Below are 27612 nucleotides of genomic sequence, written 5' to 3' on the forward strand. Positions count from 1 at the left end.
GTTGAATATTTAGGCATAGTGAAAGAACACATTTGAGGAATTAAGGGTTATTCTACAAGCCAAATGAAACAAAAGCAATCTATAAAGTCTAAAAATACTTAAAAAGGTTATGCATATGAATGTTTGTCAAATGCAATGCATTAACATCAATCTCTTTAAAACAGGTATGAATGAACAAGAGTTAATGGTGTCCAAACGTTTTTCAAATGAAATAAAGACTGAATGAGGAATAATGCTCCGCAACAGAAAGGATATGGCAATGAGAGGACTATCAACATTTTGGAACATTTTAAAGGTCAATAGAAAAATTTACTTGTAAAAGAACTCCCTCTTCTTGAGACATTAACAGTTTAAAAGTTTACAGGTGTAGCGGCAATGCTTGTTAATAAGACAGAATTAAGTGTTGCTGTGCTTTCCTAAATGAGGCCCCATCTCTCTCCATCTCTGTGGTGCAGCCACAGAGAAGCTATTCATGCAGGCTGATTTAAAGATGTTTTCTTTTGATAAGGGACAGCTCCCAAATGGGGATACACTTAGCTAAGCCTGGCTATCATGATCAATGGTCATCCATTGGCGCCTATCTGTCTAGGGAGTGCCAGATGGACATCTCAACTGCATTCCTAAGTGTCAGGAGTAAGTGACTCATATCTCACCTTGATCAACCAATCAGGGACTGGTAGGGCCGAGTAACCCACGTGGGTCTCTGATGCCCATGAAACTTTCAGCCAATGAACGAGCTGAAGTTCCTCCAGGTAAAAATAGATAACACAGAGCTCCCGGTGGACTATTCCAGTAGGAGAAATTCTAGGGAGAATTCCAGGGGTGCGAGACTATTCTAAAGAATTCCAGGGCAGGATGGCCCAGGAGCAGAAAGGCTCCCAAGGGCAGGACATTCTCGCAGCGCGGCTCCTGGCCATCCTGAGAATCGGACAACCACAGAACGGCCAGTGTGTCCGAGTGCCAGAACTTTGCTTTGTTCTAAGAGTCGAGAGTGGAGGATGCCACCAGTAACCAAAAGATCCACCTGAGGTTAGCATCAGCAGCAAGCCTCATGAAACGGGTCGGAACCGTGGACAGCTGAATCAGTATTCAGAACTAGCGCTTCATCAGGAACGAAATCTTCATGACCTGCTGAGACCCACAGTCATCTTTTCTCCTGTGCACAAACTCTTGCTAGTTTCCGCCAAAACTAACTAGCCGGTCTTCAGAGAGCATCAGCAGCATACCGTCGCAAGCCGCACAGCACAGCCTGGCACGGAGCCAGAGAGCGCGGATTGGACAGCAATTGTGCCCGCAGGAGATCTGAATCCCAAGAGATTGGATGAGTATTCAACTTCACTGCATTACAGCTTAAGAATTCAATTGTTATCTCACCCAGTTGATATCAATTTAATTCCTAAGAGTTATGTAGATTGTTTTGAGTATCTAATGTAGAAGTTATAACCAAGTTCGTTTACGAAACGGTCTAAATGAATGATATACCGAACGTATGTCCTCTTGATATAGGTAACTCTTCGTGACTGATTGAATATATACCTTTTGTATTCTGATAACCCTCTTTATAAGATCTGTTAGGTTTATACGCATATTTTATGTATAAATAAATGTATACTTGTGTATTAGTACCTGTGTGTGCGCGTTGTTTGAGTTATATCGCAAGGTTGGATTCTAAAGCCATTAAAATAATCATTTTGTGATTTACGGCTACAATTAATAATTGTCCCCGTAAATGCCCAAACTCTACAGAACTGGTGTCTCATGAGAGAACACTACACAGGAATTTTATTACAGATATCTGAAAGAACTGTTATTCTGTTGTTTAAGTATTTCAGGCTTTATGGTTTACATTTGACAATCAACATCCTCTTTTTCAAGAGGTCAACTAAAGTATTGCCACAAAACCATGAGAAACAACATGTAGAGAAACTTCATTTACAACTTAATTATGGAAGTTATCAGTGAATTATGAAGTAAACTCACAGTTATAAAGAAAGGTACAGAAAATGTGCACAAAACTGCAGATCTAACACATTGTCTTTTCTGACTATAATGCTAACTTGTGTATTAACACAGTTCTGGTAGTTATTAACATGTACAGTACATCTAATCAGCCTTTGGAAGACAACTATGGAATGTCCTGTCACTACGCAAGCATAGCTGCTGATGAAGGATGGTCAATGGTGGTTCTGTCCTGTTGATAGGATAGGAGAATTGTTAAGCCTTTGTCACACTACAGGACTCGACACGACTTCTAGTCGGAGAGCATGACCTCTCCGACTGCGGTTGCTGAACCTCGCTGCCTTTTCTGTCCTTGAGGGTGTCAAATTATACGACTATAATTTGTCTATAAGGGGGTGACTAATTACACGATTCCCTCACGACTTTTCATCAGTTCCAAATCTCCTATTGCACCGCGAAAGTACTACGAGGTCGCCTCAATTTGGCAGCCAATAAACACGGAGCACACCAGAATAAGAGGTGGAGCACAGCACGAAAGTAACCATACAACAAACACAAAACATCGAACAGACATATGGTCTGGCTCCAAAGTTCGACAAGCTTCTTCCATTTGTACCATTCAAAACACTCACTTTACTTCTTTCCTTACAGCCACATTGTATGTTTTTTTCTAGAATTAATAAATGCACATCCTGTTAACTGGGGAAATTAAATCCACACTGAGCAATCTTCAATATGTTCAGAATATGACAGCGAGAATCCTATCAGGGATGCATTACACCTGTTTTCAAGTCCTTGCATTGGTTACCTATCAGGTTTCGAGTCAACTTCAAAATCCTCATCCTCATTCAGTACCTACAGTATATGGCTTATTATCTGTCTACTCCCCACCTTTGTCCATCTGACTCTGGTCCTAGCTGTCCTCAAGAACATCTACATTCTGTGGGTGACAGGGTCTTCTCTAGCTGCACCCCAGAGCTCTCAATTTGTATTCCCAGTGATATCAGTCACGTACCCTGAGTGCATTTAAATCTAACCTCAGAACCTTTCTTTTCAGAAGACTTAGTGTCTGTATCTGCTTCATTTTCTAATTTTGGTAGCACCTCTAACTGCTTGTCTTTCTTATATGTATTTACTTTGTAATCTGTGGTCCTTTTATACAGATGCAGCCATTCAAAGTGTGCGGTACAGACACGTACCGCAGGTAAGATGACACTGGGTACCTCGGTGCGTGATTGGTTGACCGACAGGGGCACTCGTGATCCGTTGGTCTGTCGTAGAAAGACTTACTGTAAACGTCTTTACTGTGCCCGTTGTAGATATTGAATTTTACCACTGAAGGGAAATCTTAGTAGCTGAGCATAAAAAGAATAGGAGCATACTGTAACGCGTGTGAAGGCCATAAACGATATTAATTTTGGAACGTAAACATACAGTATATACAGTGCCTTGCGAAAGTATTCGGCCCCCTTGAACTTTTCAACCTTTTGCCACATTTCAGGCTTCAAACATAAAGATATAAATTTTTTATTTTATGTGAAGAATCACCAACAAGTGGGACACAATTGTGAAGTGGAACGAAATCTATTGGATTTTTGAAACTTTTTTAACTAATAAAAAAATGAAAAGTGGGGCGTGCAAAATTATTCGGCCCCCTTGCGTTAATACTTTGTAGAGCCACCTTTTGCTGCGATTACAGCTGCAAGTCGCTTGGGGTATGTCTCTATCAGTTTTGCACATCGAGAGACTGAAATTCTTGCCCATTCTTCCTTGCAAAACAGCTCGAGCTCAGTAAGGTTGGATGGAGAGCGTTTGTGAACAGCAGTTTTCAGCTCTTTCCACAGATTCTCGATTGGATTCAGGTCTGGACTTTGACTTGGCCATTCAAACACCTGGATACGTTTATTTGTGAACCATTCCTTTGTAGATTTTGCTGTATGTTTGGGATCATTGTCTTGTTGGAAGATAAATCTCCGTCCCAGTTTCAGGTCTTTTGCAGACTCCAACAGGTTTTCATCCAGAATGGTCCTGTATTTGGCTGCATCCATCTTCCCCTCAATTTTAACCATCTTCCCTGTCCCTGCTGAAGAAAAGCAGGCCCAAACCATGATGCTGCCACCACCATGTTTGACAGTGGGGATGGTGTGTTGAGGGTGATGAGCTGTGTTGCTTTTACGCCAAACATATCGTTTTGCATTGTGGCCAAAAAGTTCGATTTTGGTTTCATCTGACCAGAGCACCTTCTTCCACATGTTTGGGGTGTCTCCCAGGTGGCTTGTGGCAAACTTTAGACGAGACTTTTTATGGATATCTTTGAGAAATGGCTTTCTTCTTGCCACTCTTCCATAAAGGCCAGATTTGTGCAGTGTAAGACTGATTGTTGTCCTATGGACAGACTCCCCCACCTCAGCTGTAGTTCTCTGCAGTTCATCCAGAGTGATCATGGGCCTCTTGGCTGCATCTCTGATCAGTCTTCTCCTTGTCTGAGCTGAAAGTTTAGAGGGACGGCCAGGTCTTGGTAGATTTGCAGTGGTCTGATACTCCTTCCATTTCAAGATGATCGCTTGCACAGTGCTCCTTGGGATGTTTGAAGCTTGGGAAATCTTTTTGTATCCAAATCCGGCTTTAAACTTCTCCACAACAGTATTACGGACCTGCCTGGTGTGTTCCTTGGTCTTCATGATGCTCTCTGCGCTTTCAACAGAACCTTGAGACTATCACAGAGCAGGTGCATTTATACAGAGACTTGATTACACACAGGTGGATTCTATTTATCACCATCAGTCATTTAGGACAACATTGGATCATTCAGAGATCCTCGCTGAACTTCTGGAGTGAGTTTGCTGCACTGAAAGTAAAGGGGCCGAATAATTTTGCATGCCCCACTTTTCATTTTTTTATTAGTTAAAAAAGTTTCAAAAATCCAATAGATTTCATTCCACTTCACAATTGTGTCCCACTTGTTGGTGATTCTTCACATAAAATAAAAAATGTATATCTTTATGTTTGAAGCCTGAAATGTGGCAAAAGGTTGAAAAGTTCAAGGGGGCCGAATACTTTCGCAAGGCACTGTATCTCCCCTTTTTATAAAACGACATTGTTGAAAACTGTTCCAGAGCCACTGTTGTTTCACCAGTGAAAAGTACATCATGAAATGCCTCGCCCTGTTCAATCCATTGGAAAAAAGAAAAGGAGCATAAAGCTTCTGATGGTCATAAACGATATTCATTTAGGAGCAGCATCAGAGGTATGTTTTTAACTGCACTGCATTGGAGAGAATACCATAGTGTGTTTTTTTTTTTTTACTCCCTGGCAGAAACTGGCTTCCAGAAGAATCAGTATGGCTCAGAGATTAAATAAAACTTCACTCGCACCAAACAAATGTATATTTCTAAATATCACAACATGATCGAATTTAAGTCATTTTAATAACAATGAATAGTCACCTATGCGTTACAATATAAACATTTATATTGATTTAAATTGCGTTTAAATCACCTTTATTTAAAACCCATAAATAAAGCTGATACTGTTTAGACTTTCAATTATTTAAAACTGTATTAAAGCAGCACGATACACAATGCAACGTAAATCGCTATCTTTGTCTTCTGTGTAATAATGTTCACCTCTCTGTCCAGCAAATTTATAATAGTAATAATAATGAACTTTATTGTATATGGCGCCTTTAAAGGTGGCTCCTCAAAGCGCTTTACAGGTTAAAAACAATACTGTTAGGCTGGGAAAACGATTTTTTTTTAAGAAATACAAAATGAGATATAATGATATGTTCCGGCTTAGACATTAACGAAGAGCATAACGCGTGTACTGTATACACTGCAAGTACAACCCCCCTCTCTGCAGGAGTGCTGGCTGTGACGAATTGAACCGGTTTCACGGGTATTTTCAAAGTAGGAGGCGAGATTTCCAGCGAAAGACACCTCCCCCCCCTCAAAAACCCAGTAAGTACAGTACTTACTAGTTAAAGGCTAGGCTCCCGACTACGGCGAAAGGAACCCTTCTTTCATTAGAAGACAATGAACATATTTCAGCCCTGAATGAATTAATAGCAAACATGGTTTACATAAAAGACATTTTTCCAAGAAAGTTTAGCCTTTGTCACTAATGAAACCACTAAATAAAGACATAAATATGAAAATCTTAAGATTTTTAAAAGACATGACTTTGCTAAAATTTATTTGAAAATATAAACAATTACAACCGCCAGGGGAGAGAGAGAACAGGGGAGGGATGTTGGTTTTGCATAAGGGGCGGGGCTATGGAAATTAGGTCTGTTTGGGAATGTGTAGTTACATGTTCTGGCTGTTTGTGAATTATCGTTGTTGAGTATGGAATGTTGAGGTATTGATTTTGTGTAATGCTTTATGTTGAAAATTGAGGTGGATTTTGTTTATGATAAACAGGATAAACTGGGATGGGAGGAAGGTTTGGTTTTGCATAAGGGGCGGGATTATGATAATTGGAGGACTTTGCGAGAGTAAAATGGTTTGATTATTTGATTTTGTATTGTGGTTGTTATCTATGTTTTTGGTTGGTATTATGTTTATATGGTTGTTTTTGTTGGTTGGTTGTTATTATGGTTATTAAAAATACGATCTATAGTTGAAATCTGAGCCTAAATAAAAAGAAAAAGCAAGTGATTAGGTTTATGAGCAATCTAATTACTTATTCATTTAAAACGCTATATAAAATAAAGTTTATTATTAATTTGCTGGACAGAGCGGTGAACATTATTATGCATAAGACAAAGATAACGATCCTGATCAGTTTAGAAATCTGTGTACGCTGTAAGGTTTTTACTTCTTAAACTTTTAAAATACACGTTTTGAATAGAAAGAAATCCTCTTCCTGGTACAGTATGTATAGCAAACCAGCACGTCTTTTTTCTCCAATCAGAGGGGTGTCAGATGGTGTCAGCCAATCACCATTCTGCGTTGGGTAGCAACAGGTGACTGTTCTCAGGCGGAAAGTGTAAACAGCTTAATGTTCGTGTTTTAAATAATTTTTTTAAATTCAATTAAACGGGCACAGTTAAGACATTAAATATACATATACATACTGTATACAGTACAGTTTGCATACGGTAATATGTTTATGTTACGCGATTAAAAAATAAATAAATAAAACTGAAAGGTCCAGCACCAGCTGGATTTGAACACACAACCTGCCAGTTGGTAGTCACGCATCTAGACCAGTAGGCTACAAGACATCTCGCATGAACAGGCAGGCGAAACAGCCCAACACAGCCCTGCCGCAGTACACGGATATAATCATACCGTTATTAAATTCTTGAGATACGCGATTCCATATTATATTCCCTTTTAATCAAATTCTAAAAGTATGCTTGTTGACTCCGGTATCACGTTAAAGACTTCGAAGCTTACAATGTTTAGGGAGAAATGGAATACCGGTGTGTATTTTTCCTTGTGATATTTTAAGCTCTAGTTGAATGATAGGTGTCGCATTTTAAATCATTTTCGTAGTTAGAAATTATGAAACGCCCTGTTAAAAGGAAGGAAGTTTTTATGCCCGTTGAAGTAAAACAAAATGCCTGACAAAGTATGGCTTGGACAGATTCCAAGTGCTTGTACAAATGTGCTAAAGAAATTATACTTTGAGTATACAGCTTGTCCAAAGTCATCCATTATCAATACTATTAGTAATATCTTCAGTAAAGGCTTTGATGCATAAATATTTCTGATAAAGGTAGGTTGTGTACTTTTGTCCAACTGAGCAATCTTGCTTTCATAAAATATACCAACATTTTAATGACTGATGATTAACATGCTGTAATACACAGTTCAAAATTAAAGGCTCAAATGCTGTACATGAGAGGTTAAGCTCCCCCTGGCGGTTTTACAAGGCGACGCCGGATAGTTAGTCACATGACACACGTGAACTGTGTGATACCGCGTGATACCGCGACACGCCCACCGGGGTATGCCGCGAAATACCTCACCCATTTTGAATGGCTGCATCTGTATCTACTGTATTGCTTTGAGATGCCACTTTTAAAGGTGATATATAAAATAAAGTTTTTTATTATTGTTATAGAGAAACATGATCAGTTTTCCATGGTTCAGATAAAAAGATCTAAAGTATACTAGTTTGCCACTCTTCTCATTCCCTTTGCTAAATAACTTTTAATACTAATCTGATCAATCTAAATGCCTGTTTTCTGTGCTTTCTCTATCCTGCTAGATTTGCAATTATTCTGAAAATTTTCTTCTTGAAATAACTCATTTCTAAATACCTTTTTTCACTGTTAACATCTTGCAGCAACTCTGCGACAAAATATACACTTAGCACAGTTCATCCTGCTACCAACATTGAATAAAAAAAAATCTTAAGACTTCAATATTTATGTCTTTATTTAGTGGTTTCATTAGTGACAAAGGCTAAACTTTCTTGGAAAACTGTCTTTTATGTGTTGTGGAAAAAACTGACTTGCTTTAACAAAGTATGTTTACAAATCCTTTCACCTGGTAATCTACCTGAATGCCCAACTATCTGAGAAGCCCTCCATGAAACCATGGTTGCTATTAATTCATTTAGGGCTCATTGACAGAATTGCTGTTATTTATGCATGCTAATTTTCTGATTCCTCTGTTTCATGTTTATAGATAAGACTTGATCGCGAAGGGAAATTGATGTACATGTTCATGTACATGATGAACATGTTTGCATGTTCTTTTGTAACATACACCTTTTTGTGATTTTTTTGTATACCTAAGCAAGTGTTCCTGCATCCCTCTTCTGCACTATAGTCATGGCTTTTCTTTCTGTTTGCTTATTTCAAAGCAACACCTGCTCCATTTCTAAAACTTTTTACTCATGTGCATTTTTGTATTTTTTACACCTCTAGCACTTTAACATCCTGAATTTTCATTTGCCTTAATTTGTAGAATGAACTTGAGTTTTAGCCTAAAAAAGCTTAAGTTTTCATTATCTTTTGTTTCTTGTCCTACAACTTATTATTGATCACCGAATTATTGTTCTTGACATGACTTTATTCAGCCTTTCCTGAACGTCTATGACAGGCAGAGAGAGTGCTGTTTCTGGTGCAATCTTTTGCAGCTGACATTTCACTGTTTTAAACGAACAAGAAATTAGATTGCTCATAGATCACTTATCCTATATAAACACAGCGTAATTGCCCTCCAAAAATCCTCTTTTTCTTGTTCGTTTTAGAGACCTTGATCGAAACTGATTTTAGATGTCAGAAAGGATTTATTTTCTCTGTATTTCCTACATTGCTTTGTCGAGATTTTAACTTTATATCTAACTTTATATCTAGGACAGATTTCAACTATAAATCGTACAGTAATTAATAGCAGTAAATACTGATGTTTTGCACCCTCTTACCACAAAAATATATATGTTTTGTAGCTGGGATTAACTTTATTTTGTACGCGTAGCTACTACCATTCGGAGACGGAACAGTTAAAGATGGCGGCAAATCAGACACCAGGGGGGGGGCGTCTTCTCGCCTCCATAACTAAAATGCCAAATAGGATTGGCTTAAGCGATATACACAGTCGTGTAACTGACAGTTTGAGGTACCCTATCGTGGAAATTTCGCTTTGTTGCTGATAGATTAAGCTTTCGAAACTCTGCCCCAAAGTCATGTGACTGATTTTTCACCCTGTTTCGTTGGTTAAACGCAATGATCACAAGCACCACCATGGTAACTGGGATGTGTAGTTTTTAATTCCGTTTGAATTATAACTGTACGTACTGTCTTCATATTTGGCCAGGGCTTTAAAGAGAAGGCATGCCAAAAAATGTCGGTGCCGTCGTCTCCGCTTTAAAGGTACCCCCGTGCTGGAAGAATTTGACCTCGGAACGTTTGCCCAGCGTACTTATATACTTATTGTTTTCCAAAGATGCATCTAGATCATCATGTTAAGATCCTTCTGGCAGGCTTGTATTTGAAAATTATTTAATCTGTACTGATCTTGTGTTCCAGACGGTATTTATAAAATTTACATTTTTTTTTCCCCACTGTTGGCTAAAAACAAGCTTCAGATTTGAAAACAATTAGTGAACGTTCATCATCTGAGCATTTAAGTTCTCAAACATTATTACAGTCTAGGAGGCCACTTTCTGTATCTAGTTTCACCAGCTGAGTTTTAGATTCCTTTACTGCTGTTGCAGAGCAACATCTTACCCAGCTCAGCAGAATCAAACTATTTTAGCCTTTTCATAGAAGGAGCAACTTTACTTTTTCCAGGTCCCCGTTGTCTCAGAAAGATCAGGCTTCAAATCTAATCTAATGAAAATGAATCGCAGGAGAAAAACGGAAAAGGGGGGGACAGAAACAGGAGTACTAGTCTCAGGCTACCATACTGGTATATTTGACACAAGATCTCGTTTTGGAAGTTTAGAAAACTCAGACACCAAACACTGAACACTTGCGTTTTTAAATGAAATGACTTGAGTTCAATATTTAATTATCCCAATGGACAATACTGTAACATGTCAGGAGGTATCAAAATGTTTAAAATTTACCTTACAACACCCGCTCTATAAGCGGATATAACAGGTATTCTTGGACAATCGATCACAGCCAGGAAACTAGTAATTTTTAACTACTGTAAACCAGTTGCAAATAAATGCAACTTATTTACTTAATAAATGCAGCCTTCTAGGAGGATTAATAGAGAGGACATGATAAAAAGACTGCACAGAAACAAGGATGGAGAAACAAGATGAAGAAGAGACAGCACCCAAGATGCATGGACCAAAGAATTCAGCACATCCAGGTAATTTTAGCACTATGTAGCGGCAATGCTTGTTAATAAGACAGAATTAAGCGTTGGTATGCTCCTAAAGGAGGCCCCATCTCACCTTCCATCTCTGTGGTGCAGCCACAGAGAAAGAATTCATGCAGGCTGATTTAAGATGTTTTCTTTTGATAAGAAACAAGCTCCCAGACGGGGATGCAATTAGCTAAGCCTGGCTATCATGATCAATGGTCATCCATTGGCGCCTATCAGTCTAGGGAGTGCCGAATAGACATCTGGACTGCATTCCTAAGTGTCAAGAGTAAGTGACTTATATCTCACCTTGACCAACCAATCAGGGACTGGTAGGGCGTGGTAATACCACGTGGGTCTCCAATGCCCGCCAAACTCTCAACCAATCAGCACACATCTGGGTCTTGATCAAAAAGGGAGCGCAAGCTCAGTTCTGGGCTCTCCTTGACCATTTTTGTGCATCCTCAGAGACAATCACGTGACAACTGCTGTTGTCTGCAAAAGGACTTGGACTTTGTTCTAAGCGCGAGGCCGAGGATCCCGTACGTACTCAGAATTCTACCAACGTGAATGCTCCGCTTGATCAACGGCAGCCTACAGTTGGACCCTCGTCGACAACCTGAATAGCTTATTCAGAAGCAGCGCTGGACCGGGAACGAACCAGCTTCTTCCCAGGCAAAAGATTGACTTGTGAGGACTCGCGGTCACACTCTGTGCATAGAGACTTTCTACTAGCCAGCCGGACTGCTGGTAGATCCCCTCGGAGCAACGACTGCCCTGCGCGCCGCAGTCAGATTCCTTCGCCCGTCCTACTCCGAGCTGCACCTCGACTGGTTGGCCGGTAGCCAGAGGACGCCGGGACAACACCCATTGGACAACCGCTGGAACAGAGGCTGCAACAGAGCCTGTCAGCTGGTTTAGTGTTCGTGCCGGGAAATTCCAAATCCAAACACAGTGGATAAGTAAACCCCATGTTCTACATTGCATCTCAAGAATTCAATTGTACCTCAACACAAGTTGTTATCAATTTAATTCATGAGTAATGTATTTACTTCTGAGTTTAGAGTAACAGTGGGTAATAACACTGATTAGCGATTTGGTAACCGAACGATATATATTGACATATATTCTCTGTTGTGTATCTCTTTGTGTTTGCATCTCTTCGAGATTATATACCTTGTATATTGATAACCCTCACAGTAAGGTCTGCCGCTCGTATCCAGGCAGACTAGTATATGTTTGGTGCACAGTTTATATTAATAAATGTATCTCGTGTATTGAACCCGTGTGTGTGCGTTGTTAGTTGTTCTGATGATTGATTTTCTAAAAGCCCCAACGAACAACCTCATGGTTACTGCTACAATTAATAATTGTCTCAGTAAACCCATCAAACCTTTATATTTAATGGCGTCCCTGGGTGGGCGAGTTTAGAATGAAATGAGAATCAATCGCACAGAATAACTGATATTGCTGAGTTCAAGTTCAGCACAGCACCGCGGCTTCTATACGCGAATACTGGGTGTGCTGGTAACTGCGTAAAGAAATCCCCCTGTTTTCTAGCGTTTAGTGTAATGTGTGCTGATTGGAAATCCATCTGCTCGGGTGTTTAAATTCCATACTGCATTTTGGTAAAAGAAAAAAAGTAATACTCTTAAAGTTTCTCTGACGTAATGACAATGGCTGCTAAAATGTCTGAAGTGGAGTCGCTTATAAGTACTATTTCTAGCGATGACAATCCTGGTTACTGGAGCGGTATCGAAAAGTTGAACTTTGATGATATTGAGAAGCTGCAAGTAGATTTAGTAGCTAAGGTAGCGAACCAGCTTAACACAGGAGGGTCCGTGAACGCAGTTCAGGTCCTATCGAGTTTCGCCTTAAATCTAGCTAAACAGCTGGAACTGTCTTCGTCCGAGCTGACAAAGTTTCAAAAGCTTTAGGGAAAGCTAGAAAGATATAAGGCGAGCGAGTTGAGTTGTTGGATATAATCAGAGAAAAGAGAGTGAAAAATGAGGAAAGTGAAGGCAGACTCAGGGAAGTTTTAGGTAAATTAGATGACCTGTCTGCTAGAGAAACTGCGGCTGAGGTAGCTAGGAGAGACCTGGAAGCGAGCTTGAAAGAAAAAGAAAAAGAAATTGAGAGTTTAAATGAGCTCAGCCAGAAAAGGCAAAAGGAGTTAGATGCTGCCGTACTGGAAGCAAAACAGGCTAGATTCCAATTGCATGCCAGCCCACCTAGCAGCCCGGAGCGCTCACCCATCGCGCCGGGAGGAGGTTTCTCCCGGCCAGGGTCTATGGTCGGATCAGCATGGGGGAGATCGCCGAGTCCTGCGCAAGACGCAAGGGCGATGCAATTCAGGCATAGACCCCCTGCTCCTGATCACAGCCGTCCCCCTGCCCGCGGAGAAACCGTAAAAATTAACCTCCACTCCCTGAGGCAGTTAGCCAAAGATGTAGAAAGGTTTGACCTGTCAGTGTCAGGGAATAATGTGGAAACCTACATTGATGAGCTGAGATATACTTTGCAGTTTATGCCCGGAGCGTCCGAACAGGAAAAGGCTATGTTAGTAAGGAAAACTACCAGCCGAGCGGTCCACGAGTGGATGTCTAGACAAGGACCGGAGGTCTGTAATAGCTTTGAGGAGCTGTGTCAGGCAATGATCTGAGAATTTTCGGCTTTTATCGATCCCATAGCTGCCATGGCCACTGCGCACCATATTAAGCACGAAAAAGCCCCAATGAACAACCTCGTGGTTACTGCTACAATTAATAATTGTCTCAGTAAACCCATCAAACCACTACAACTAAAAAGCCTAGACACAGGACTGTCGTGCTACAAGTGTGGAATTTATTTCCTATTTGTGCAGTACTAGGTTACCAACATTTTGCAATATGTGCCTAACTAGCTATTGGTGTGTTTTTGCTTACATTCATTCAAAGAATATAGCCATAAATAATAATTTAAAAACTATTTCTAATTTAAAAAATAAAATGTCAGATATACAACACCAGGAGTCTGAAAAAAGCCACCAAAATTATGTCTGACCCCACTGACCCCAGATATAACTTTTTTGTTCCCCTACCATCTGGCAGAGGTTCCGGTCACTCCAGTCGCACACAACTAGACTCCAAAATAGCTTCTTCCCCAGAGCCGTCAAACTGGTGACGCCCCCACTCCTTCCCATCATACTATGATCTCTCTTAACTTCTTCCTGTACCCACAAGGACTGTACTCCTACACCACTACACACCCATGTAAGCCGAAATTGTACTGTCCCCTCGATAGCCCAATAAAACTGTACCGGTTGTAATATTTATTAATTAACCACACTATTTTTAACCATACTATTTTTGCACTGAATTACCTTGCACTGTTTTTGTCCTGTTATATTTTCTCTGTTTGCTGAATTTTGCACAGTTTACCTGTGTAGCGGCGATGCTTATTAATAGGGCAGAATTAAGTGTTTCTGAGCTTTCCCAAATTAGGCCTCATCTCTCTGTTTATCTCTGTGGTGCAGCCACAGAGAAACTATTCATGCAGGCTGATTTAAGGTTTCCTTTGATAAGGTTTCCTAGGACAGCTCCCAAAGGGGGATGTACTTAGCTAAGCCTGGCTATCATGATCAATGGTCATCCATTGGCGCCTATCTGTCTAGGGAGTGCCAGATGGACATCTGGACTGCATTCCTAAGTGTCAGGAGTAAGTGACTCATATCTCACCTTGATCAACCAATCACCTGATCCCAGACACACGTGGGACTCTGATGCCCATGGAACTTTCAGCCAATCAAAGAGCTGAAGTTCCTCCAGGTAAAAACAGGCAACACAGAGAGCCTGAGAGATTCAGGAGAATTCTATGAACTTTTCTAAAGGGAATTTAAAGGAGAATTCCAGGGCAGGACGGCCCAGGAGCAGAAGGCTCCCAAGGGCAGGACATTCTCGCAGCGCGCCTCCTGACCATCCTGAGACTCAGCCCGGACAACCACGGAACGGCCAGTGTGTCCGAGTGCCAGAACTTTCCTTTGTTCTAAGAGTCTAGAGCGGAGGTTGCCAGAGAGTAACCAGAGGATCCACCCGAGGTTAGCACCAGCAGCAGGCCTCATGAACAGGCCGGAACTGTGGACAGCTGAATCACTATTCAGAACTAGCTCTTCATCAGGAACGAACCGGTCCTCTTCCTGACTTGCTGGGACCACAGTCATCTTTTCTCCTGTGCACAAACTTTGCAAGTTAAAGCCAACAAAAACTAGCCGGTCAGTGAGCATCAGCAGCGCACCGTCGCAAGCCACACAGCACAGCCTGGCACCGAGCCAGAGAGCGCGGATTGGACAGCAACAGCCTGCAACTGTTTCTTTGTGCCTGCAGGAGATCTGAATCCCCAGAGATTGGATGAGTATTCAACTTCAATGCATTACAGCTCGAGAATTCAATTGTTATCCCAACTAGTTGATAGCAATTTAATTCCTAAGAGTTATGTACTTGTTTTGAGTATCTAATGTAGAAGTTATAACCAAGTTCATTTACGAAACGGCCTAAATGAATGATATACTGAACGTATGTCCTCTTGATATATGTAACTCTTTGTAACTGATTGAATATATATCTTTTGTATTCTGATAACCCTCTCGATAAGATCTGTTATGTTTATATGCATATTTTATGTATTAATAAATGTATCCTCGTGTATAAGTACCTTTGTGTGTGCGTTGTTTGAGTTATATCGCATGGTTGGATTCAAAAGCCATCAAAAGAATCATTTTGTGATTTACTGCTACAATTAATAATTGTCCCAGTAAATGCCCAAACCCTACAGAACTGGTGCCTTCAGAGAGCACACTACATTACATTTTGGCGTCCCTGGGTGGGCTATGGCAACGTTTAATTTGGCGTCCCTGGACGGGCGTGGCAAGACTGAAATGAGTCAACCAAGAGGAATAATTCAATATAAAACGCCGCGGGTTTCATACACGACAATACAGTGTGCTGAAAGCCGAAAGGAAAAAAGTTCCCCTTGCTCTTTAAGCAGTGCTTGATTGTTTTGTGATCTTTTGCGATCTACCGGATAGATTGCATACTTGATCTTGTGGTTTTCTGTGGTAAAACTGTGATTTCGTACTTAAAAGTAATACTCTTTAAGTTTAACGATGGTTGCTAAAAGGTCTGAATTCGAGTCGCTATTAAGAACTCTCTCTAGCAGCGACAGGTCTGACCACAATCTCTTCCATATCTCCGTCAGCGGAGAAGCTAGGAGAATAAACCTCCATTCTCTGAGAGAGCTAGCGAAGGACATAGAGAGATTTGACCCCGCAGTGTCAGGAAAAAAGGGTTTCTGGTCAGGAAAACTACCAGCAGAGCCGTACATGAGTGGATGGCTAGGCAGATGAAAGAAGTCTGTAATGACTTTGAACAGCTTTGTCAAGCACTTATCGAAGAATACAGTGCGTTTATTGACCCGACTGCCACGATAGCCGCTGCCCTTAACATTAAGCACGAGAGAGCAGAGTCCCCTCGCGAATATTACGAGAGACTTAGACAAACTTATTTTGCAGGGCGAAATGATGAGGGTTGCGAAGAGAACACACATTTCAAGGGTTTATTCATTGCGAATCTCCACCCATCAGTCAGAAAGATGATCTTAATGCATACAGATGCACAGACCATGAAAATGACTGATATTAAGAGATTCGTGCAGAAAGCCTGGGAGTATGATGTCCAATGTCGCTCTGAGCAAAAAGCTATTAAAGTGACTGTGTTTGCCGTCAGAGCCAGCAGGGTTAATTCCCCACTGCTCGAAGGAGCACAGGCTCCTTAGCTGGCTAAGCCCCATTCCAAAGCAGGCACACAGGACCGCATCCAGCATCCTAAGTGCCATGAGAACACCTGGGGAGGGAAATAGCTAGATAAAGCTGAACAAAAGGATTCAGTAGCCGCCCGCCTGGCCAGGCTTGAACAAGCTTTATTAGGACAGGGACAACCACTCCCCAAGGCTGCTGGAAGCGTGAATGAGCTGATACTCTCCACTGGAGGAGGCGGAGACCCGCCCCCTCTCCCTCCCTCAGTCTATCTGATTGAGCGGAAGGGTTCCTGCCTAGATGAGGTCAGCCACTCCCCAGCGAGTGCTGACTCCACCCCTGAAGTCACAGAGCAGGCAGTAAAACACAGAGGAAAAAACAAAGCAGGAAGCTTTTACCTCGAGGCTGCCATGGTAGGTGTCTTACACAGTGAGACACTGATTGACACTGAGGTTGAAAGGTGTTTGATGTCACACGGCAAGCTCAAACGGGTAGAAAAAGAAAAGGGCACTCGACTCAGAGAGGAACCTTTGGTGGATCACCAGAAAGGCAAGGTGTGGAAACAGGTCAAGGCTCCTAAGCCTTCTGTACAGAAGGAAAGGGGGGCCAAGAGGCAGACTGTGCTCACACAGTGCCCACCGAACACAGAAGCCCATGCGGAGATTCCTTCTGTTCCCTCTGGACAAGAAATAAAAATATTTTCTTGTTCCCCGGATATACACGGAAGTCGTGTCCCGGCTGAGGTCACAACAGCCTCCCTGCCACAGGAGCGGTGCTCCAAGCAGCCGCCTGATCCACCAGATAAAGCACACACCTTTTACATCCCTAAAGAGGAGCAGATCTCCCCACCTGGCGATGAAAAGGAACTTTCCCTGTGCACCCTGGCACCCAAGAGGGGTCAGGAACACCACCCTGCAGTGGTGGAAGGGATCCAGATGGCAGGAGAGCAGGTTGGTGATGTAGCCCTCACCCTTAGCCCTGAGAGGTCCTCTATTAGTGAGGATCTGCTTGAGCAGCTGTCACAGGGCCACCGCCAGGTGCCCCTGGTGCAACATTCACAGGTTAGACAGGAGGTCCAGCTGGACGCTGAGACTACTGCGCTGTGGACACACCTGATCCCAGATGCCGATTCCCTCTGCTGTGACCCAGGGAACCTGCAGTCAGGTAACATTATTTCTCACAACTACCAGGTAGTGAGTGAGACTGACCTGATTGTTCCTGCCTCAACGGCAGGGTTGCCAACACACCCAGTCCCCCAGAAGGGACAGGGAATGAAAGCCGAGCCGGTTTTCTTACAGCCACCAGCTCAGTCTGTCAGTCTGAGTCTGACCAACAGTGGTTCAGCCAGACTGGAGCTGGATGGTCAAGTCACCTGCCTGCCAGAGCAGGACATCGCAAAGAGGGGTATCAGAATCCTTGCCTGCACTGACATGGGCCTGGTGAGTGATAGTGAGTTCAAAGATAGTGAACTAGCTATCCCAGTGCTGGGGCAGCTCCCTGAACCCCTAGCGAGGGAAGGGGGGAGCGAGCAGGTGTCCTACACCTACCCCCAGCGAACGATTGTAGACATGCCAATAGAGGGATTCCTCAATCAGGAAGTGTGCAGGGTGGACCTGAACAGTGAGAATGGGGTAACAGTCCCAGATCACTCAAGTGCTCCAGGTGACCACTCAGCCGAGGGTCAGGCATGCTCCACTGCTGCACCACCCCCAGCGGGGTTCCTAGAGCACAGGCATGAAGAAATCAAAAAAGCAGATGCCCTGGAAAAGGAGGAGCAGCATCAGCAGCTGCGTCAGATCTCCCCAGATTTCCAGGATGGTGGTGCCCAAGATGCCACAGGGCACACTGAGAAAGACACCATGTACATGCTGCGCCAGTTTAGAAAGGCAACAGTCACTCTGAAGGAGATGACTGGGATCAGCCACCCGAAAAGACTTTTGGGAGGACTGATTGCTGCCGCCACTGTTGCACGTTTGCTTTTTCTGGTAGGTTTGTGTGCTACTGGCACTCTCACCCTGACTGCCTCAAGAAGGCAGGGGTCAGAGATGCCAGAGGGTAGTGACAGACTGTATTGACAGCAGCAAAAGTTGGAAAGCCTACAGGCAACTTCCTATGCAACAGGGTTAAACCTTATTCCCCAACGAGTGGACATGATTGTTGGCGTTATACAGTGGGTTTATGCTTGTGTGCAACAGGCCAGAATGTTGACACAAGACCTGTTAAAGGAGTTTAGTGCCACTGTAGCCAGTCTAGCCATGGCACAATTCCCAACCCACTTGATTCCACTCTTCTCAGTAGAGGAGTATGTGACATTAACCCCATCGCTCATAGCTCACCCAGAAGGCAATCCAAGATTGAATTCGGTCCCAAATCTTGAGATGGGTATGGCTACCAAAGCTATCCATTGGCTGTGTCTAAACGATTCACCAATGAAGGGTGTAAAGCTACTAACGAGCAGAGGGAGGTTAATTAACCCCATAAAGAGCAGGTGGGACGTAAATGGCTGGTCAACACACCACATTTAACTGTCACCATGACTTGTGACAGGCATGATACAGCTACCTAATAAAACAGTTTCCTGTTAGTTCCCAAGGAGGCCATAGTACAGCTTGGTAACTTAACACTGTACGGTCTGGAACCAGACAATATAAGACCAAACTTGGATGCCTTCAGGTGCCACACTATTGAATTGGATAGAAATCCAAGAAACAGTAAGCCCTGAAGAGGTACAGGTAGTTAATTTGCTTTAATGGAACAAACCTCCAAACCACCCTAGCAGATACCCAACACAGGTGTTATGGTTTATCGGGGGGCTGGGAACAGGAACCGTTGTTATTGTAAAACTTCTGCTGGGTAGTTGGATCATGACTGACAGTGTACTCTGAATGCTGTACTCTTACATCAAGATGTACTCCGGGTAGCATGAATGCGTCAAAGGTAGCATGTCAAAAGAAAGGAAGTGATTTCTCCCCAAATATCTACTACAGAGGTATCAGATATTGACAGTGAACTTCCTGATGTGTAATGCCTAGACTGAGACGATGTCTCCTACCGTGTTTATACATTCTCCAGATGTTATTCATCATGTATGTTTGTTCCCAATGCTGGTTCCGGTATGAATTCTCGAGGAGTAATGTGGACATTTAAGGTTAATGTTCTAATGGCAAGGGACATCACTTAACTCTGTTTTGTTTTGAAGGCAACAACGCCTCAGGACCTCGTGACCTTCAAAAAGGGGGGATATGTAGCGGCGAGGCTTATTAATAAGGCAGAATTAAGTGTTTCTGAGCTTTCCCAAATTAGGTCTCATCTCTCTGTTCATCTCTGTGGTGCAGCCACAGAGAAACTATTCATGCAGGCTAATTTAAGGTTTCATTTGATAAGGTTTCCTAGGACAGCTCCCAAAGGGGAATGCACTTAGCTAAGCCTGGCTATCATGATCAATGGTCATCCATTGGCGCCTATCTGTCTAGGGAGTGCCAGATGGACATCTGGACTGCATTCCTAAGTGTCAGGAGAGTGACTCATAACTCACCTTGATCAACCAATCAGGGACTGGTAGGGCCGAGTAACCCACGTGGGACTCTGATGCCCATGGAACTTTCAGCCAATCAATGAGCTGAAGTTCCTCCAGGTAAAAACAGGCAACACAGAGAGCCTGAGAGATTCAGGAGAATTCTGTGAACTTTTCTAAAGGGAATTCAAAGGAGAATTCCAGGGCAGGATGGCCCAGGAGCAGAAGGCTCCCAAGGGCAAGACATTCTCGCAGCGCACCTCCTGACCATCCTGAGACTCAGCCCGGATAACCACGGAACGGCCAGTGTGTCCGAGTGCCAGAACTTTCCTTTGTTTTAAGAGTCTAGAGCGGAGGTTGCCAGAGAGCAACCAGAGGATCCATCCGAGGTTAGCACCAGCAGCAGGCCTCGTGAACAGGTCGGAACTGTGGACAGCTGAATCACTATTCAGAACTAGCTCTTCATCAGGAACGAACTGGTCCTCTTCCTGACTTGCTGGGACCCACAGTCATCTTTTCTCCTGTGCACAAACTTTGCTAGTTAAAGCCAACACAAACTAGCCAGTCAGTGGCTTGCGAATATATATCTTTTGTATTCTGACAACCCTCTTGATAAGATCTGTTAGGTTTATATGCATATTTTATGTATTAATAAATGTATCCTTGTGTATAAGTACCTGTGTGTGTGCGTTGATCGAGTTATATTGCATGGTTGGATTCTAAAGCCATGAAAAGAATCAATTTTGTGATTTACTGCTACAATTAATAATTGTCCCAGTAAATGCACAAACCCTACAGAACTGGTGCCTTCAGAGAGCACACTACATTACACCTGATTACATGTTATTTACACGTTACTGTTATTGCTATTGTGTTACTGTCTATTGTCTTATCTTCTGTCCTATTTATATACTGCACCTGAGTGACTATTGAGAAACTTTTCATTATACTATGAACCTGTGTAAGTATAATGACAATAAAGTTGAATTGAACACACATGATGAATTTCCAAACAACTTCAAGTATGACCCATTTGGAGCAGGGTAGAGGGAGTGTTGGGGCAGGGCATACCAAGTTACTCACCTCAAACACCTGAAAAAAATATCAAGGAGGCATGAGGGAGAGATCATAGAGTCATACTTATCATCAGGTTTGGAAGTTCCAAAGAACAAGGAAAAACACACAAACATAGATAACACATCTAGTGATGCAGAATATACATCCAAAATACTTTCTAAATTTACAAGTTTCTGAAATAATATTCTCTTGAACTTTTCACTTTGACTGTCAAAAAAGCATACTTCTGCCTGGAACAGACAAAAAAATCAATATCTTTCTTTCATTGACATTTTCTTTCCAAATAACTCCCCTTCTGATCGAATATTTTTCTCTGGCAGTAGTGAGGTTAAAATAAAGGGATGATATCTGTATGATTCAGAGCATTCAGTCTGCATTAGATTTTTGTTTTAGATTTGTTTCATACAGTTTTAATTCATTTAATATATTTTTAAAAAGTCAGAGAGATCAGTTAAAGTACAGTACTGCATGCTGTAATGCTTTGCTTTTTTGAGACTTGCACTCATCAGATGGCATGATTGTTATTTATTGTACCTCTGAGCTTCACAAGGAGAACTTATTTCCAGAAGTAAATACAATTTATTATTCTTATCAAGGTTGGCATAAGCAGCAGTTATTTTTCACAATTTTATATGATACTTCTAGGAGCCTGAGGTAAGTTGCTATGGTGTATGGGGTTTCAACTGTTGAAATGGCTTGAACAAAATGTATAACAAGCAGGGTGACACTTCAGAGATCTGAGAAGACCTTGAAATACTGAAATCTGTTTTATTGCACAACTGGCTTTATCACACTAATTCAGTTCAAGAGAAAAAATGTATTTCTGTGTAATTTAAACTTTAATGTAGAAAAAAAATGTATTCAATTTTTATTGCAATACAATTCCCTCACAAAGCGATATATGGTGTTCTCTGCAGCCTAGTTTCATTACATCATTCTGTTTTCTCACTGCTGCTTAGAATGGACATACCTACTAGTGAAACTCAAGTAACAACACTAAAAAAATAATTTGATCCTTAATTAAAGAACCACATGATTTCAAGAATGACCACCTTGCACATTTTCTTATTTCAACTGCACAACATTTGTGGCTGCAGTTTTAACTTGTTGCACAGCAGAACTCACACCTACACTATCTTGGCAGCCACTTGGTTAGCTGCAAGCGAGTTTGAAAATGTAACGTGATCTTGTGAATTGCAGCTCTAATAAACACATTGACATTAATCTCTCGCCCAACTCTGCCCATGTTATCCTGGCAGAACTCACTACCTGACCACTGCCTGAGAGATTCCTTCCCACGGTAGGTGATTGAAAATACTCAGAGTAATTCCAATTCCCAGGTTATCATTTATCCTCATAACAATATACAGTATATACACACATCACAGGTTCTGGAAGCTTATATTAACTTCTACTTTCAGAGAGAACTATAAAAATGTTTTGAATGGCATGGGGTTTTGCTCTCAGTGTATATGATCACTTCCTGTCCTTCGTCCCACAGCCAGCCAGTGAGGTGTGCTCTTGCTTACCCAGCTTTTCTTCTTCTTCTTCTTGGCATCCGCGTCCTTGCAGCTACCAATGCTGGAGTGGCTGGTGATGCTGTTGAGGCTGGAGATGCTTTCAGATGAGTTTTGACGTTTTATTCGCAGCTCTAGGGGGAAAAAAACAGAAGTACATCCTTTACTATTCCCTGCAGCAACACAAGAAAATGCTGTATCCTGGGAACACATTACAAAGGGTTCACCCTAGGAGTAGAGTGATTTGCTTTGGTATAATAGTAGGATTTTTGCAGAACCAGTCATCATTTTATTTTGTGATCAGCTTATACAAGCTGATCATGGCATAAATAGCATTACTTCTTTGAGGCTATTGTAGCATTTACTGGTGGCAAACTGAAAATACTGTAGTTTTTTGGTGGCCACCTAATGAGGCAAATAGCCTCTGGAATCATCAGCAGCAGAAGTTACCTTTTGGTGTGATGTCTGGGTTGTTCAAGGCTCCATGGATTACTGCTTGCGCCTCCGAGTTTTTGGTCTTTAACATCTCAATTGTCTCACGCAAGTCCACGAGTTCAGTGTCCTAAGGAGACAACATTGGGATTTCTTTTTCAAAGGATGAATGGTGTGCATGTATGTCAAATATATCCAGTTACTATTACTTTAAGAAAAGAGAGCATATTTTAAAAGGAAATATCAGTGACCTTTGCAGTCTGTTGAGAAATATCTCCTATCTTATAGTGTTGTAATCACTAATGTCATGATTTACTTTGTCAAAAGGCACAGGTCTGACATATTTGCTATGCATTTATTTAAAAGGCAACTGTAGCTGCAGGAAAAACAAAACATCATGCAAACCAAATGACAACTTTATTGTAGTTTTTAATGTACTTATTCTCATTTGCCCTGTCTACATTGACAGGAAATACTGTGTCCTTGCTACTGTAGCTGATTGTTTGCTGGTTGCCACATACGAGTTGCAACCACAGAGGCTGATTTCTACAATTGTCAGACAGACCTTTCCTGAGATGCAACGTCCTAAGGCATTAATAATCAGAGGGGACCCCAGGCCAGTTAACCCAAATGACGACAGGTTAAAAGTAAAGTATCTTAAGTCTCCACAATCTTCTGCCCTGAAGGAAACAGTAATATCCCTTTACTCTTATAGGGCATTCTGTCATAATTCCTTTTTTATTTCAAGGAATTCAAAGGAAATATCCAATACTTAAAGGGTAGTTTTGGTTTGTCTCTACTTTTAAGAGATTACTGAACACTTGCCAGAAAATGCTAGATTAATCACACATTGATTATCTAGGGTGTGGATTAAATCAAAACATTACATCTGCCATTGGAAAATTCTCAAACCAATAGTTGTTACTTTCGTTCCATGGGTAAAATTAAGAAACCTCTGTCAAACGGAACACTGCCTCAATCTGACAAATTTTTAATTGACATGAGATATGGTGTTTTATCAGTGCTTTGATTTTATATTCTAGATTTCCTAGTTTATTTTATTTTCCATATTTGGAGCATAGTATGGTACAATAAATCATTATTTATAATTATCAATTTAATCACAGCAATATTTAGCAAAATGTTTTTCATGCACAGAAAAAAACGTCTTGGCTGCATATTTTTGGGTGAAGTCTCTTTAAAATGTGAGAAAGGAAAAAAAAAAGCTTTTTTTATTGATTCTTTGCAAGATATTGGGGATGGCATTTTAAGAATGCTGTTATGTGCACATTTGTGCACATTTATGTAGCCGGCATCTTTTTGGACACATTGTGCACACTTTTCTCCTATATGTTAGCTAGCATCAACCCCATACACAGTGTTTCACAAATTTCTCACCTTCTGTTCTGCACTGACAGACAAGCTTTGCAGCCGTGATGTCATAAACGCCAGGCTCTGCTCAAATGCAGCAACCAGATTAGCCTGAGAGAGAAACCATAATCAATCATTAAAATAAAAAGTACCAGATAATGTCTTTTACTAATCTGATCATTTTAGTTGCTGAAAAGGTGGGAAGACAGGGCAATTAGACCCAATTGAGGAGATGATGAGAGTTCCATAGATTTAAAATCCTGAATGGCTCGTAGAGTAGTAATTTTGGCACTGGGGAGATTATGGAATTTCAGATAATGGACCCTGAAACATGTTTATTCCCTACACAAGTGATGTTTTATATACAATTCAAATGTCTTAATTACTAAAGCTATGTGTCCAATTATGACCTATTAATTAAATTTCTAATTTAAGTGATTAAGATCCCAAGTATAATGAAAACCAGAAGACCCTGTGAAACATCAGATCTTTTAAAAAGATACCCAACATCACCCTCACTGCGACAATGCATAAGCATTTTAGAGGCTATTTGGCGGCCCCTAGTGGCAGGTCATCTGCAGTTACAGACTTTTCTACAGATGGCTGGCCACAATCATAAAACTGACTTCTCTTATGTTTTTCAATTGTTGATTAATTTGAATTCTGATGTAATGGGTAACAATCTTTAGCCATATTGTGGTTAGATGATGGACAGATAGATGATAGATCTGGTATATCTAAAAACTGACATAAAGCCATAAAACCCTCTCTCTGCCATTGTTGTTTTTGTTGGTATGTCCTTCACGATAAAAAATACTTTTGCACCCCAATAACAGTATAAAGAGTATTTTTTCATGACAATAACCATGTTCTAAGATCAAATTATCATACATCTTCCTTTTAAACACTCATGACAACAAACCAAAATGTCCCTGATCATTGATGCATTGTATATGTCAATCATTTACAGCGTAGATTTGCATTATTTCTTAATACTGCAATGAAACTGTCATAGCATCTCACTGAAAAAACTAAAATCAGTGATATATAATTAAAAATTGTTAATACTATAATTTGACACCCCCTATCAATTTTACGAAATACAAAAGAATGATTATTAATCTGTTGGAAGCATTAAAGAGAACAGAATTGGTATTTCTTATCAACCAAAAATAACATACATGGGTCTCCCTTCCATGGGTCTTCTAGTCTTACTTAGCACTGTCTACATTACACCAAAGTGTTAATGAAGTGTCTGACAAGTGGCAGCTATAAGGAGACTCTACTTGGAGATGAGTAATGTACTCCTGTGTCACACCACAGGGAGCTATAAACCTCTGAGTACAGCAATTACTTCACATGCTTCCGAAGTGACTGCATGAAGAGGCATGCTGCCTGTGTCGTTGACTGATGTTGTGAATGGCGGTTTTCTTTTGGGGAGTGCAACTTGTTAGCAGAGACTGATCTCTTGGAGGCTGCCAATATGGTGATATTCCACTTTTACACCTCTGGCATGGCTTAGTCCTACCAGCCAAACAGTTCAGATTAACACATGAATTATAACTATTTTTCTTGGTTTTCAAGTGTGTTTTTACTGATCCAGTTTAGAAGTTTTGACTTGAGTTGCTAAATCAGGTGCAACTGAAGTATTAACTGGTTTCCATAGAAATTTCACCCACTAAATCTGAGCTTTTGGATCTCATTGTCTTCATTAAAATGACTGGCTTCAATTCTATTCTTTAAACAGTAATGGAACTGGAATCAGAACCTTATAGAGAGTTATGTATTGATAGCATGAACATTTCCATTAGGCTACATCTATTGGACTTCCTAAAATGCTTTTTACAATTTCATATCCCAAGTGTTCAGACGTCCTTTGTAGCATTTTAAAGTACATTTACATTTTTAAATAACTGATGTTGTCACTATAACTGTTTCATAATATGATTTAACCCCCCATTTCAAACATCAGATATGCTACATTTTAAGAAGTGTCAGATTTAAATATAGTATAAAGAACTGCTCAACTGAAAAATTAATCAGTCTTGGTTTGTGTCTTAATTATCACTTGAGTATTTCTATGTAGGTCAGGAAGAAATGATCTGACCTCTGCCATTGCCAGCATTTGAAAACCCAGCTTCAACAAATTCTCAAACAAATGTAAGGCTTTTTCGAGATGTGGATAACAGAGGACCTGTCAATGTCAATTGGCTAATGTGTCAAATATGAAACGGGCACATCCAGTGCTATACAGATGACTGAAATTCAACAAAAGCATTCCCTTAAATTCTAAAAGGATCTACCTCAGAAGAAGCTGAAGTAAACACCCTCTATTTCAATTAAGCATTAAAAAAAATAATTCTACAGAGTGAAATCAACCCAGAAAATACACATTATATGCACATAATTATATTAATTAAGCAAAAGTGATTACAATGACATTTTAATGGTTTTCCATTAAACCATATTTTGTGGATACTTACACTAAAGACCTGATGCAACAGTACTCTGAATTCTAAGTGACCCACTAAATCTGCTGAAATTTTATTTTGTGTAAGATGCAAAAAATCTGACTGCTATATAGACACAGTATGCTATATCTATGTATCCTTCAGAGCAGAGCTTGAGGCCAGTAACTTCAAGCACAACACGCAAAACAAAGAAAGACAGCAGAAAAAAAATCCTGAAGCTAAGATTCCACACTATAACAATATTACAGATCAGTAATGCCCATGATTACAAATGTCTCTTAGATAAAAGATTTTAATTATGCAGTTTTGAACAACTTAATTTATAATCAGCAGAACAAGACTACAAGACTGTGAACTTTTGACCATAAAATAAATATTGACATGAATTGACTGTAGGGAGACTTAGTTAACATGCCGGCAGACTTCGAGACTTCTAACCACTAAACTTGAACCAAGACTTTCCCACAGAATGTTAGCAAAAGCAGTAGAATTAACATATAAAAGAGGCTTCATTCCACATAGAAAAGAGGTCCTGCATGGTTGATATTAAAAAGCTTACACTACTGAGTGTGTAGACAGTATTGTTTTGTTAGCATCTTTAACTAGAATTCAGCTTAGTACAGTGGCTTAAATAATGTTGACATTCAATAATGTTTATTGTTTTAATTTACGTTCTACTTCAAATGAACCTTTTTCATTTTTTTAA

At 40.9% G+C, this 27612-nt stretch overlaps 1 protein-coding gene across 6 annotated transcripts in view; it reads right to left on the reverse strand.

Moving 5' to 3' along the window:
* nav1a (neuron navigator 1a) overlaps nt 1-27612 on the reverse strand; it is a 257501-nt gene that overhangs the window by 30277 nt on the left and 199612 nt on the right. For all 6 annotated transcript variants that reach the window (XM_015342167.2, XM_015342163.2, XM_069190243.1 and 3 more), the window contains 3 exons: nt 24463-24546; nt 23083-23194; nt 22645-22766 (listed from right to left, as the gene is read on the reverse strand). In XM_015342167.2, coding sequence (XP_015197653.2) covers nt 22645-22766; nt 23083-23194; nt 24463-24546 — 318 coding nt within the window. The remainder of the gene's footprint in view (nt 1-22644; nt 22767-23082; nt 23195-24462; nt 24547-27612) is intronic.

The sequence above is a fragment of the Lepisosteus oculatus genome, chromosome 5, assembly GCF_040954835.1.
Source record: "Lepisosteus oculatus isolate fLepOcu1 chromosome 5, fLepOcu1.hap2, whole genome shotgun sequence".
Lineage (NCBI taxonomy): Eukaryota > Metazoa > Chordata > Actinopteri > Semionotiformes > Lepisosteidae > Lepisosteus > Lepisosteus oculatus.